Consider the following 14113-nt stretch of genomic DNA (forward strand, 5'->3'; position numbering starts at 1 on the left):
AAGCTTATGCCAAGGCTAAGCTAAAGCAGTGGGGGGTCACATAGACTGAAAGAAGTGGATGATCACCAGTCTAAGCAAAGGTCTGGTTTTGATCAAGTCTTTCACTTCAAGACTCAAGAAACTTAAGGTTTTAACTCCTGTTTTAATAGTTTAAACTGAGCCTCGGGGTTGACCCTAATGGTTTAAATTGCTTGTTTCCAGCTTGCATACAAGTTGCAGCCTGAGGCAGATTAACACCTGGATTTACCTGACTGGTCAGACCGGAGACAGACCCGAGTTTCCTTCCCTCAGGGACATTGAGCGCAGCGCCGCTTCCTTCTGCCTAAAACCAAGAACTGAGATATGAAAGAGAGCTGATTTACATCTGAAAGAAGCAGCACTGACGAGAACACCACTGTTCCTATGGTTTTGATGTACTTTAGGTGAATGTTGAGATCAGGCCAGGATGCTTCTGTTTTTTTCTATGCATCTCATATTTATGTGCTTCCATTATAAATCCCAATGAGCGGAGATTCTGATGCCGCTTGTACGCACACAAACACACAATAGAGAACACAGATCTCAGCTTAGAAATGGTCCTTTCATGCCAGCGTTGGAAATTGCTTATAGCTGTCAGACTGACAAGTGTGCTGATTTGGATTGATACGGCGCTGTGAGAGGCAGAGCGGCGAACAAGTGCGAGGGAAGGCCTCTTTCTCCGCCTCTCTATCTCTTTTTTTGCGTTCGAGTGCCAAGGAGAGAAGCCAACTCTTGGTTTGCTGATGGTTGTGTGTCCCCCTCACAAAGACTCATGTGACTGCAGGGCCTTTCAGCTCTCAGGAACGAGAGCTTTATCTGGAGATCCACTTCTCCACCGCCTCTCTGCTTTTTCTATCTTTTCTTTGTGGATGCGGTGAAAGCCTGTTAGCTCCGGTGCTCCTTTGTTTCCGTTCCTTATCAACTGCTGGCTGCTTTGTGAGCACGTCCTCTGTTTCTGTTTGACTTCTTGTCTCAATTCAGAAATGTCATCAAGTGGAAACTCACTCCTTTGCTGCTCGAGAAGTTGTTGGACATAGAGACACCTCAGATCAGTTTGCCTAAAAGTTCTTGAAGCTTCACAAAAACGCAAATTGAAGAAACTAGTGCAAAATGCCGGAAAACTCAAGTTTGTGTGGCTTCTGATGGGACTACAATTGTTTCCTTTAAATAAGAATTTTGATTGGGATCAAATCATTTTGCATCCGCCAGATTTTTTTCCTGAATTTAGAAATATGTTTGGAGTGTCTTTAGCACCAAATGATCTCATCCTTCTTGTTTATGTCTTAGAGGTCATCTTGAGGAGCAGAAGCATCCCGTCTGGTCTCAGCGATGGGCGAACAGAGAGGAATCTGACCGTCACAGAACCCTCATCCAAACCACGGTGAGTTAAACACCCCGTCTGAATCTGGCTTTCTGCAAAAAGCTCTCAGGATCACTACATCACTGATAGGTTAAAGTCTTTCATTCAGACACACTGCAGTCAAGACAATGGGTGGCGGTGGAGCGGAGCGCAAGATCTCATCCTCAAAGGTGCAAACCCTCTGCTGGGAGGGCAGAAGCTAAAACAGAGATTTTCCAGCTGATCCACATTCCAACCCTCAGCCAAGAGATGCTGAAACAAACCAAAAGAACAGAACTGTAATACAAGCAGGGGACATTCGCTGGACTCTGCCTTCAGCTTGTATCTGTTCAGGCGGAGCAGAATCACGCTTTCATTTAGTGGAATTTATTAAAGCAAATCCTCGATTCCTTTTTTTAAGTGCTAGAAATGCATTTTTGTGGGGGAGTTCATACACCGTAAAGTTAAAGGAACATCCTTCCTGACAATTTAGTCCTGATCTGAACTAAGTTTGGTTCTGGTCTAATCCAAATTTGGTTCAGATCTGATCCTGGCCTGATCCAAGTTTGGTCTCGGGCTGATCCAGAACTAGTGTTTGACTGATCCAGGATTGGTCTCGGTTTATTCCAGGTTTGGTCCTGGTCTAGTTCTGGTGTTGAGAATTTCCTAACATGATCCTGAATCCCTGAAACCCAAAAAGATATAATTTTGGCCTGGTCCAGGTTTGGTCTTGGCTTGATCCTGGTTTGGTCTTGGCTTGATCCAGGTTTGGACTTGGTCTGATCCAGGTTTGGACTTGGTCTGATCCAGGTTTGGTCTTGGCCTGATCCAGGTTTGGTCTTGGTCTGATCCAGGACTGATTGTTTCATGTGCTGATAATTTCCAAATATTACATTGAAGAACCCCGAAAATCTGACTTTGATGAGGATTCAGTAGAATTTGCAGTTTAGAGTAATTCTTCGCCTTGCGGAGAAGAGCAAAATATTGGGGGGCAGAATTTAATTTATGCAGCTGTTAAGCATGGTGGTGGAACTATCATGCTTTAGTAATGTTTCGTTTATTGGGCTCATTCTGTGGATTATTTTCTTGCATCTTGGTAAATATCTGAAAGAAAAAATTGCATCATCTATAAAAAAAGATGAAGTATTCAAGGAGAATCCTGCTTACAGCTTAAGAAGACAGCAGAAATGACCAAGAACAATACATTTGTGGATCACGGAAGAACACTTTTATGTTGAAGGCCCTGCAGCTCTGTTTAAGTCAGTTCTGTTTAGAGAAAGTCTTTAGGTTTCCCACAATCAGGGCCTTGTTTGATGCAAAGCTTCAGTTTCTGTGCGTTGCATTGTCTCCCAAAACAGTCCATCATTGTCTGTGAACAAATGTGATGCAGCGCTTCAAATGTCAAAGCCACATCAGTTCCGGGTCTTACATTCCCAGCTCTGGACCCGGCGCTGGAGAGCTGAGCCACCGTTTCACTCAGCTAGGCGACCTGTTGAAGGCAAAGGCTTCGGGAGCACTGCTCCCTCTGTAGTCATCCATGTTTTGTGGTGGCGGTGGTGGTGGTGGTGTGTGTGTGTGTGTGTGTGTGTGGGGGGGGTCAACCTCGCACCCCAAAATCATTTTGGTGCATTTATGTAGCATATTTTGAGCATTACATCAAACGGCGCTCCTGTTCTCTTCATCCTCACAGGCTTTTCATGGCTGTTTAACTGTAACATTGATGACTCTCTGCACCCCACCCCCACCCCCATGCCCTTCTAAGCCCCTTCCATCCACCCCAAATCCCTTCCAATAGGCCAATTTAAACAAGCTGGGTCCAGAAGGGGGGAGATGCTTAGCCTTTTTAAAAACACTAGAATGAAGGAGAAGGGAAAGACCGAGGGCTAAAGAGGAAGATTTGGCAGCAGAAAGGCCGGCCCGACCGGCCCAGGTCTTACTCTACAGCGCCAACGCAGGCTAAGACAGCCTCCCCAAAGATGAAGGCCACAGAGAGGAAAAGACAAAGCCTCCGTTTATTATTTCACTGTTTTTAGACGGAACCCCCCTCCCTTTTTCGTAATCTGGTCTCTGATGAAGTGTCATTGTTCCTCGTGTGAAGCCAATGGCAGCTTAGCCGAGATGGAGCAGGGGAGGCATTATAGCGCGGGCGTTTTCCCGTTTGGCTCGCCGAGAAAAAAGCAGAGACAGACAGGGAGGCGAGCACAATGGCGGTTCGGGGGCTCCTCGCAGATTCCTGCATCCTCCAAATCCAAATCTGCGCGCAGAGACAACGAGACGGAAATTTGGGAAGCATCCCAACCTTTGATGGCAGTTGGCCTTCCTTGCTCATCACGTCCTCCTTTGCCGCTGCGCAAGGAGGAAGGCGAGGTTCTGTCCCTGATTGAGACAGAAGCTGATGAAGCTCAGAAACAACAAGAAGAGGATGTTTTAAGTTTAAGCTTGGAATTTTTTATTAAATTTTTCCAGATATTGTAAACTCTGAGACTTTTTTACACCATCATCATGCCAAACATGATATGACAGAGAATTTCAATGAGCCAGTAAAACAACAGCTGCATGTGTGCATGCTGTAGCTTCTACATCACATTACTTACTGGCTCATCTCCCAAATCATAAAAGCTGCACTTTTGTAATCCTCAAACTTTTGTGACGTAGTTTGTTTGACACGAAACATGTTTTGCTGTTACACAAGTTCAACCAAAATTCATGGAAAAGGCAGCGTTGCGTCATCACATCGGGCTTCGCTAGTTATTTATTATTCAAGCGTCCTAAAATGAGTCTAACAACTACAGATGGAGTCATCCAGGAGGTCATCGTAGAAGTAGAAGATGGAAAGAAGTGCAGGCCCCACTTGACTTATTTAAGGTCAGAGTTCAGGATTCAACAATCGAAAAGAAACTTTTGGACAAAACAGAATCCTATGGAGATTTTAAAGAGAATGACACTGCTGAGAGAAAAGATCACTAAGAAACATCCGGAATATCCCCAAAACCTTTGGACAAATATTCTGATTAGATGGAAACCTCCACAAACATCTAGACTCAAACCCACACACGCGTTCAGCAAAAGGGACAGCCATAGAGGTGGGAGTGTGATGGTGTGGGAATGCTTTGCTAAAAGTTTTATTTGCAGGCAGGTAAAATCCAGACATAACGAAGTTAATTTAAAAACCCTAAATAGGTTTCTGTTTTCATTTGTTTCTTTTATGCCAGAAGATAAAGATGATGTTTGAAGGTTTCTGCATGTTTGACCTTGTAGTTATTCATGTGACCTTTTGAGAGAACGTCTGATGACTGGACGCTGCTGTCAGGAGTTTTCCCCATCCTCTGCTTTGTTTTTGATCTGCATCATCTGGCTGTCCATCCATCCATCCATCCATCCATCCATCCATCCATCCATCCATCCATCCATCCATCCATCCATCCATTTTCTAAACTTGTTTCATTTCTATTGGGATCACTGGGTTGCTGGAGCCTATCCTAGATTCACTCCATCACAGTTCTCATCTGCTGTTCCTTTTTGTTCATCAGCATCGATGGAAGAACCAATCAGAGGAGGACGCTGTCAGAGGGTCTTCACATGACCATCAGCCCAGACATGCTCAGGACTCTAAAGCAAACAGGTGAGTCTGGTGGAGCTTCAGCCTTTATTGTTGTGTGGCTTTGATCAAAACTCAAACTCTGTTTCTCCTATTTTTGGTTTGAGCCCTCAAATGATACTGAAAGGTCAGATTTTAATCCATAAAATAATACATTTACTTTAAATAGAAACAGTCCTAATTTTAATCATCTGAAGCTCAACAAAAACTTTACAAACCTGTCAAACAACTTATAGAAGTTTGTTAAACTTAAACTGCTCACCCCACCCCCAGAAGTGTCACCGTGACAACCATACCAAGTTATTTTCTCTTCATGTGAAAAAAAATGACCTTCACCGATTGTCGTTAAAATTGGTGCACGTGTCTAATACATCAAGACGTGAAAAAAACTCTACTGTCAACATGATCTCTAATGCTCTGGAATGGTGCCACCTAGAGCTAAAGCATGGGTAACATGGCAAGGATGCATTTTTACTCCTAGAGGTTTAGGCTTTTAGAAATCGCATTTGGACAGCTTTAACTGTTTAATCACTAACAGACATGCATCCATCCATCCATCCATTCATCCATCCATCCATCCATTCATCCATCTATCTTCCTCCGCTTATCCAGGACCAGGTCGCGGGGGCAGCAGTCTAAGCAAAGATGCCCAGACTTCTCTTGCCCCAGCCACTTCCTCCAGCTCCTCTGGGGGGACCCCGAGGCGTTCCCAGGCCAGCAAAGAGGCGTAGTCTCTCCAGCATGTCCTGGGTCTTCCCCGGGGTCTCCGCCTAGTGGGACATGCCCGGAACACCTCCCCAGGGAGGCGTCCAGGAGGCATCCAGACTAGATGCCCGAGCCACCTCAGCTGGCTCTTTTTCAATGTGGAGGAGAAGCGGCTCAACTCCAAGCTCTCCGACAGACATGACACGCAGATTATGAAATATTGTGGATTTGACTCACCTTGAGCGGGGGGGGGGGGGGGGGGGGCATACTGATAAATGACACTCATCCCCCAACTATTTTGTTTGCATTCACATTCTTCACATTCAGCACTCTAACACGAGAACTGTTCACTGACGGACGTGGACTAAAGCTCCTAAAATAAATCCTGCAGTTCCACTACCTGCTATTTTGGAGCGCCGTCCAAAACGAGCTCTGACCACGACAGAAAAAAGTAGGAAGAAGAAAAGCAGTTAAATGAATTTGGTAGCTCCTCACTCACCACGGTAATTCCAGCTTCTTCAGATTGTTGACAGCAGCTTAGTGAAGATCCGTCATAAGAAAATACAACAAGCTGGTTTTCTATTTTCATAGAACCCTGCAGTAAATCTCAGGCAATATTCGGTTAATCACTGAGCACCCCCCACCCCCACCCCACCCTCCTTTTCAAATGTCTAACATGACTAGCTGGTCATTAAGGAAATCCTCCGTTTAGAAAAAACGACACTTGCCTTCTTCTGTACTTCCTGTTCTCCTCCCTGCCTCTATAATATTTCCATTTTCTTCTGTTATTAACAATTGTCTCGACAGCAAATCACTGTCATTTATTAATCCGGACTTTAGGCTATAGAGAAGAATTTACATCCGCGTCTTAAATATCTGTTAAAGGCATGCCGAGGTTTTAATGTCAATCACAACCTCATTAACGCAGAGCTCAGAGCAAGGAAGATCGCCATGAGTGACAACGGTTTACATTGGTTTAAACCCAGGAGAGGCGACGTGCCCGACCGCCTGAGCGAGCCTAAAACCTGACGGGACGTACAGCCGCCCATCTCCCTCTCCTGGGGGTGGGGGGACGCTTGTTCATGCCTAATGTTTGAATATTCAAGTGTCACAGCGGATGAATAGGAGCATCATTCTGATAGGAGCATCATTCTGCCGTCTGGTTGTGTTTTGCAGGAAGCGTTGGACGCCACGCAGACGGCGAGAACGTAAGTTGATCAGATAGAAGACTCAATCATGTTGTGGTGCAGAAACAGCAGAAGGGAACAGTTTGGATCCTAGACTGAAAAACACCAGGAAAAATGGGAAAAGATGCAAAGAAAAAAGTTGATCTGGACAAACCAATGTTTAAAACCGTTTAAATGATCACAAGTGAAGTAAAAAAACACTTCATGTGGAGTTCAAACTTTATTTGTCAAGAATCGATTTAAAGTCCCGCTCTGATCTCTTTTTGATCTACGTATAGTAAAATTAATGATTACGATTATACAGTATTTTTTCCAAAATTAAAAAAAACAGAAGTTGTTTACTAGAACACAGTTTCTGCGGCAGTAGGTAATTGGGAATTCACCTGAGTTGTGGGCAGGACCATTGTCATTGAGTAAGCCTTTCCCTACTTCCCATCATCTATCTGATTACATGCTCTCCTGCTAGCTTACAGCCCCTCCAACCCCAACCCAACATTGGTGGTGAAACAGGAATGGCAGATATATTAGAGCTATCCAGCCAAAAAGTTTTGAGCCAGATTCCAGCTCAGACGAGGAAAATGATGACGTACATAGATCTAGTCGTTTCCAAGTGGATGCATCAGAATGGAGTGGAGTGTATTTTCTACGTCACAAACAAACTCTTTGTTAAATGGCATTTTCTCATCTGCTCCTTATTCACAGCGATTTGAATAAAGAAATACAATTTTTTCCTTGTTTTCCTTCATCTTATATCCTCCATCATGAGAAAAGTGCCACACAAACATGTCAAAGCACAACTTTCATCGGAGTGGGTCTTTAAAGGTAAATATGACTCAAAGACAGAGCTAAAAACAGTCTTCATGAAGAAACCAACAGATTTCAAAGATATCATCTAGGGTTGCACGATATGAGGAAAACTCGCGATATGCAATATTACTGATCAATATTGCGATGACGATATAGCTTGCGATAAATGAACAAATAGCAAAAAAAACAAAAACATTTCCATTTCACTGCAGAAGTTTACCGTAATTTAAATAAGAATCAAAATACCTTAAATTATTCTCCAAATGACCCTCGTCTAAAAGCTCCGATTGGTCAACAACGTAAAGGGCTCCATCTGATTGGTCTAATGCATAAAGGGATTTATTAAATACTTCAAGTTGCCATAAGATTGTTTTAGCAAATTTAAGGTTAAGATTTTTGCTGACTTTTGCTATATGGATATTGCACAGCTCGAAATCGCGATGTCGATAAATTTGCGATTATGGATTATCATCCATCCATAACAATAACAAACTCTAAAAAAAATGCAAATTTTAAAGGCTTATTATTTTGGCTTCAGCTGTCCTCAGAAACCCTGTGAAGCTGTGGATGGTGATCTAGTGTCCCTACATGTTTTCTTTTTCGCTTTGTGTTCATCTGAATATGTGATTGTAAAGTTATCTGTGTAGAAAAGGTTTTCAGTCGCAGAGTTTGGGTTAATTTACTGTTTTCTTTTAACTCACATGTTTTGTAGAAGCTGCTTTTAAGTAAAGTTCCTAAAAGTTAATATTTCTTTATTTAGAGCAGACTGACAAAGTTCCTGAAAGCTTCTATAGTTTCAACATTTAAACATTTCAGGACTTTTTTTAATTGTATTTATGATCTTTCTTTAGTCTCTTTCTCTTAGTCTCTCTCTTAGTCTCTTTCTTTATTTGTTATATGTTTTTACGATCAACGGAGGACATGGTTTTATAATAATACTTGTTATGTATGTGTTTCAGGAGGATGAAGATCCCGAAATGCTGCATGTGGTTCATTTAGGAATGGTTTAAGAGAAAAACGTTGGCCTTAATGAACTCCAAAGGAAAGCTGGAGGTACCACTGCATACGACTGAGCTGGTTAATGGATATTTATGTCCAAACTTTGCTGAAATGTTTCTTTGTGAAAGGATCCAAAAGGCCTCCTCTGCACAGGCTCAGGTGTGAATATGAATCAAAGCTTCATTTTTCTTACCTGTCACAGTTTATCTGTGAATTTCCCTGGATGTGAATTCAGCTTCATGACAGCTGAACAGAACGAGCCTCAAAGGAAGCGGTTCCACCTGCTTCTGCCGTTAAGATGCTGACAGAAAAGCCCGCAGACCTGCCATTAATCAGCCTGATTTCTATTATGCCGCTATTGGATGCTGCAAGGCTTCCTCTGCACGCACGTGCACGGCATGTGCGTGCACGCTGGCCGAGATTACGAGCCACGGTTTTATTCATGAACAGGAGCCAACCAGCGACTTTAAAGCACCGAGCGGAGCCCCTTTCCTGAACAGCAGCCATCACCATGTCAGAGCTGTCGACGCTCACCGACTAATCTGACAGCGCCGCACGAGCCCTAATCCCTGACTGTATCCTAATCTATTTACTTTGCATTCTAAGAGGATTTCCACCACAAAATATACAAGAAGCAACGCTGGAAATGGACAGCAGATCAGCGAGGATGCTTTCCTGCTCTTTTTTTGTGGTTGTTGTTGTTTTGATAGCTTTAAAAAAAAAATCATTGTGTGTTTTTTGGGCAGTCAATCCTCTGCGAGAGGACGGCTGAAAGGAATTACATTTCAGACTGATACTAATGCTTCTCTTATGCATACATCAGAACGCTGTATTTGCAGGCGATGATACAGTCACAGCAGAGACAGCTCCAGATAAGTGGCATCTCTTGACACGTTCATAATTTCCAAACCAAGACTGCATCATCTCCTGATTGTTTGAATTGACAGCTCCAAGAAAAGCATCAGAAATTGCCCAAAAGGTAAGAGCGGGTGCCTCCCAGATGCCCCGATCAGTCGCCTTTTAATCAGGAGCGAGCTCATAATGCAGTTTCACAACACACCAAACAAAGTGTGAGACAGAGCGCCTGTTTCTCTCCCCCTTTCAGCAATTATGCTGCTTTGTGAAGCACAAACGCTTCATTTAAAACAGCCAGCAGCTTTGTTCAACAACTGCAATCTCTGCCATCCGAGATCAGGCTTATTAGTGGCATTAACAGGCTGCGCGAGGCGCTGGAGCCGCCGAACGGCCTTGTTAACATTTTGGAAATGAGTCGAGCCTCCAGCACTCATCATTATCCAGGTTGTCTGCCGTTTTCCAACCTCGGTGCAACAACTGTGCAGACTTTCAGCGGCCTGATTGGACCGCCGCTTCTGCCACAGAGGAGCCAAGATTCCCACCTTTGTCTCTGATCTGCATAAAGCAAACCCTTCAGACCTGACGGAAATGAATCAGGACTGTCTCAGACTTTAAACTCTGTAAGAACAGTCTTTCAGGTGGGTCTAATTCCCCTGAGAGAGTCCTGAAAACGTGGAGATTCTCCCTGATATCTTCCTCAGGATTTAACTGTGACAAGAAAAGCATCCTCCTGTCTGTAAATGAGTCCCTTTTTCCAAAAGGCTGAAATGAAAGCAAATTATCAAAAATTTGCTGAGTGAATTGATTTGTTTTTTTAATAATTCCGGTTTCAGAAGAGCATCAGAAGTCCTTCATGATGCTCTTATTCTGATGTCTGCAGGGTTTGAGCGTCGATCTATAGGTTTTCAGTGTTTTATGCACAGAGTTCTGCTTCATTCGTTCCCCCTGAAGTTTGAGTTGCCCTCTAAGTCAGTCAATGAAATCAATGTCAGCTCCTCTTTTACCTGCAGATTTCCTCTTACTTTCTTCTTTTTTTTGTCCAGTGATGTGAAAAAATAGGATCAGAGCCTGAATGAAACAGTCTGATGTCAACAATATCTTCAAGAACAGGGAAAGTTAAGGAATGTCCAAAGAACGACAACATTTTTAGCCTTTTTTACTATTTCTAATCTTTTTACATCACAAAATCAGATTCAGGAGAAACTGAAACGTAAAAGTGCCAAAATTTAACTTAAAAATAAGTCTAATTCATCAAAAAAATAATGATCTCAAAAATGAGAAAAAGAATCTAGCTGCTCTCACGACACGTCACTGCATTAACAGGTGGGAAAGTATCTGTAGAGGTAGATTTTTTCATAGATGCGGACATTTATTCAAGTTTTATTTTCAAAAATGTCTTGAGAGGGTTTGGGTTTAGATCAAATTCAGTCACAGAGAGACGACCACTGTGGCTGTAAACGTTGAAGCCTGCAGGCCGAGTGTCCATCAGGATCTCCCAGATCTGGAGAGTAATGAGGTTAGAAGACAAGTCAGGACGAGGCTCTGCTGCATCCTTTCTGAATGACATCACTCCCCACAAATGCCTCCTAATCCTCGTTACACAACTAACACTCAAGTGAGGATGTCGTCGGGACAGGTTATGTGAGTGACAAACCGCAGACTGAGCTGCTGCAGCCGCCGCCGCTCCAGTCTTGTCTGTTTTCCCATCAGACGAGGAAGGAAAGGAGGAAGGAAATGTGGGAAGAAGTTGTTAACTGAACCTCCGACCTCATACAAGCTTTGTTCACAAGAGAAGAACCTCAGCAGAGCTGGAATCAGCTCGTTTAGAGATCGGCTGTCATCTGTGATGAAGGTTTCGGTAGAAAATGCTGCTGCAGTCCTCACTAAAACAGGAAACAGCTGAATGGGAGCATCTCTGATTTGTGCTTTACAGTAATCTGTCAAAATATGAAATGATACTTTTTTTTCTTTGGAGGTTTTCATGAAAAATCAAAGGTGTTGATGATGGATCAATCCAATCAGTCATAGTTTTACTGTTTTCATTTGTTACCAGGTAAAGAGTTGTTAAAAGCCGCACACACAAAAAAACCCTGATCCATGTCAAGTCTATGTAGTCATGGTCAATGGATAAGCTATCCAAGGCTTTAAACTTAGCATTTCTGCTTTTATTTTGAAAATACCAATAAAATGACACGGATGCTGTTCTCCATAAATTTTGAAAGGATGACATACCTGGGATATTTTGCTGTTTCTCGTTTACCTTCTTGAACTATTTTGACATACATCAAGAAAAAAAAAGTAAATGTTGAATAACTTTTAAATTAAAGACTCTCCCCGATGAAAATCATTTTTTTGGTGTTTTTTAAATGTTATTATGGATTTTTTAATGATGGAAGACATCTATATAGAAAAATTAAAGTTGAAAATCCATCCCTGAGTATTTCTTTATTCAAATCGTTGTGAATCAGGAGAAATGCGGTTGGAAAAAGACCTTGTTTGTGGCAACGGGGAAAGGAAGGGAGGTGGGATTGCTCCGCGCCAATAGTCTCGCTATGAGACAAATTTCCAATGAGCTGTTGCTGCTCTGCAGAAACTATGTCCTGGACAACGACTGGATTTTTGTTTTTTGTCTAAAAACAGCATAATCATAATCAAAAGACCTCTGTGAAGAATTTTACAAAAGATCAAAAGATGAGCACAGTGGGACTTGAAGTAACTTAGCTGGTGGGGAGCAGCAAAGTGCATCTTTGCAATTCCAGAGTCTAAAGAGGAAGAAAATGTGAAAAAGTTTGCTTTTGTGGATATTTTGAAAATGATATATAAACTTGGATTTGATTTAATTTATGAATAAGGTGTGTAAAAAATGTCCAAAACCTTTGTGCTATCTTATGGGGTCAAGATGACCATTGACGTGTTCTCCCTACCATGACAAAGGTGGATAAAGGTGGAAAGATTTCATGTAATCCATGGACACCAGTGAAGATCACAAATCATTGAAGAAAAAAGGTTCAGAGCACTGTTTAGTGGGTCTAGATGACCCAACTCCCAACGTTAAAGTGCCTTCAGGTCACTGAAAAAAGCTTTGACTACGTGGGCATGCTGTAAGGTAAGCAGCGTTGTTTAGAATGAATGTAGGCAAATGCAAAAACATTGTTGGTCCATTTAAAGCATTTTTGTGACACTATTTTTATCAGCTGAAAGTGTTTTTGTGTGAGTTCTGACAGCTGAATGTGTGAAACATTTTAATTTATTTGATCGTTTTTTTTATCTTTTATTCTTACCTTTTTTTCAAATTCCAGTTACAATTTTATTTTGTGAAAATAGAACATCTGCTTTAACCCAAGTTCTTTTTATTTGGTGGATCACTTTTGTTAATCTTGGTTAACAGGTAAAACCCGTTTTTCACCAGTGTTGGGATTAACAGGTTACAAAAGTATTGCATTACAGTAATAGATTACTTTCTGCTGCCACACAATAGAGACCTGCAAGCTTATTCTGATAGTTTTAGTCACTTTGATCTTGGTGGAGTTTGAATTTTATTAGGTTTTTTTTTCTTTCTCTGTTGGTACAAACACCTAGACTTTATTTTTGTGATTTGGATGATGGAAAATGAACTAAAGGGAAAAAAAAACACAAACTCTGTCCTCTCTGTGCACAACAGTGTTGCCTCGTTACAATTTAGAGAAAACTAAGTCATGGCACAAATTTATATAAATGTCGTTTTGTGTTTTCTGTAAACATTCCTATTATGTACAGCCCTAATATATGTTTTGATTATCTCAACGTAAAGTAATTTAAGAATAATGTAAAAAAAAAAAAAAAAAAGGATTAGCAGATTCTTCCATTCATTTTCTATACCTGTTTAGTCCTGTTGAGGGTCAGAGGGTTTTGGATCTACTGAGCTACGCAGGGTTCACCTGGCAGGTCACCAGTCCATCACAGGGCACACAGACACGAACAACCACACACTCACATCTGAAGAACCATTAAGAATCACTAAATAACCTATGAAGCATGTTTTTGGAGGAACCGTAACCGTTGTGCTATCCTATGGGGTCAAGATGACCCCACCCTTACATTGACGTGTTTTCCCTACCATGACAAAGGTGGATAAAGGTGGAAAGATTTCATGTAATCCATGGACACCAGTGAAGATCACAAATCATTGAAGAAAAAAGGTTCAGAGCACTGTTTAGTGGGTCTAGATGACCCAACTCCCAACGTTAAAGTGCCTAGAATAGCACAAGGGTTACCGGAGTATTCAGACTGGAAAAGTACCATGATTCAGAACAAGTCCGCTTATTTTGGTTCTGGATCAAGTCCTGAACCTTGCATTTGGTCTGAATATAGACCTGTGTTTACCGGAGATTTCTGTTTCCAAATAGAGTCTATAAACAAAACTATGTGAACAAAGATCTCTTCAGTCATTGGCCAGAAATTATAAGAGCAAAGCAAAGAATAATGAAAGTGTGTGCGCTTTGTAATTCTTGTTGGGATAGTTTCCCTATTCATACTTTATATTTCACTGACCGATTATAAACGTCAGGTACAACACTTTCTACTTTGGTATGGCAAAGGCATGCTGCACCCAATGCAGGTGGAGAA

The 14113-nt window shown here is 42.0% G+C and overlaps 1 protein-coding gene across 13 annotated transcripts in view; it reads left to right on the forward strand.

The window, feature by feature from the left end:
• wdpcp (WD repeat containing planar cell polarity effector) overlaps positions 1 to 11938 on the forward strand; it is an 80337-nt gene extending 68399 nt beyond the window's left edge. For 12 of the 13 annotated variants that reach the window (XM_020709349.3, XM_011484187.4, XM_078931794.1 and 9 more), the window contains 4 exons: positions 1306 to 1399; positions 4888 to 4979; positions 6837 to 6868; positions 8614 to 11938. In XM_020709349.3, the coding sequence (XP_020565008.1) occupies positions 1306 to 1399; positions 4888 to 4979; positions 6837 to 6868; positions 8614 to 8664 (269 nt within the window). In that variant the 3' untranslated portion in view covers positions 8665 to 11938. Of the gene's footprint in view, positions 1 to 1305; positions 1400 to 4887; positions 4980 to 6836; positions 6869 to 8613 lie in introns of those variants that run through there. The other variant, XR_013647790.1, reaches the window with a different exon arrangement.
• Positions 11939 to 14113: the final 2175 nt, after the last annotated feature.

This window comes from Oryzias latipes, chromosome 15 (genome assembly GCF_053564925.1).
Source record: "Oryzias latipes strain Hd-rR chromosome 15, Olatipes_Hd-rR_3.1".
Lineage (NCBI taxonomy): Eukaryota > Metazoa > Chordata > Actinopteri > Beloniformes > Adrianichthyidae > Oryzias > Oryzias latipes.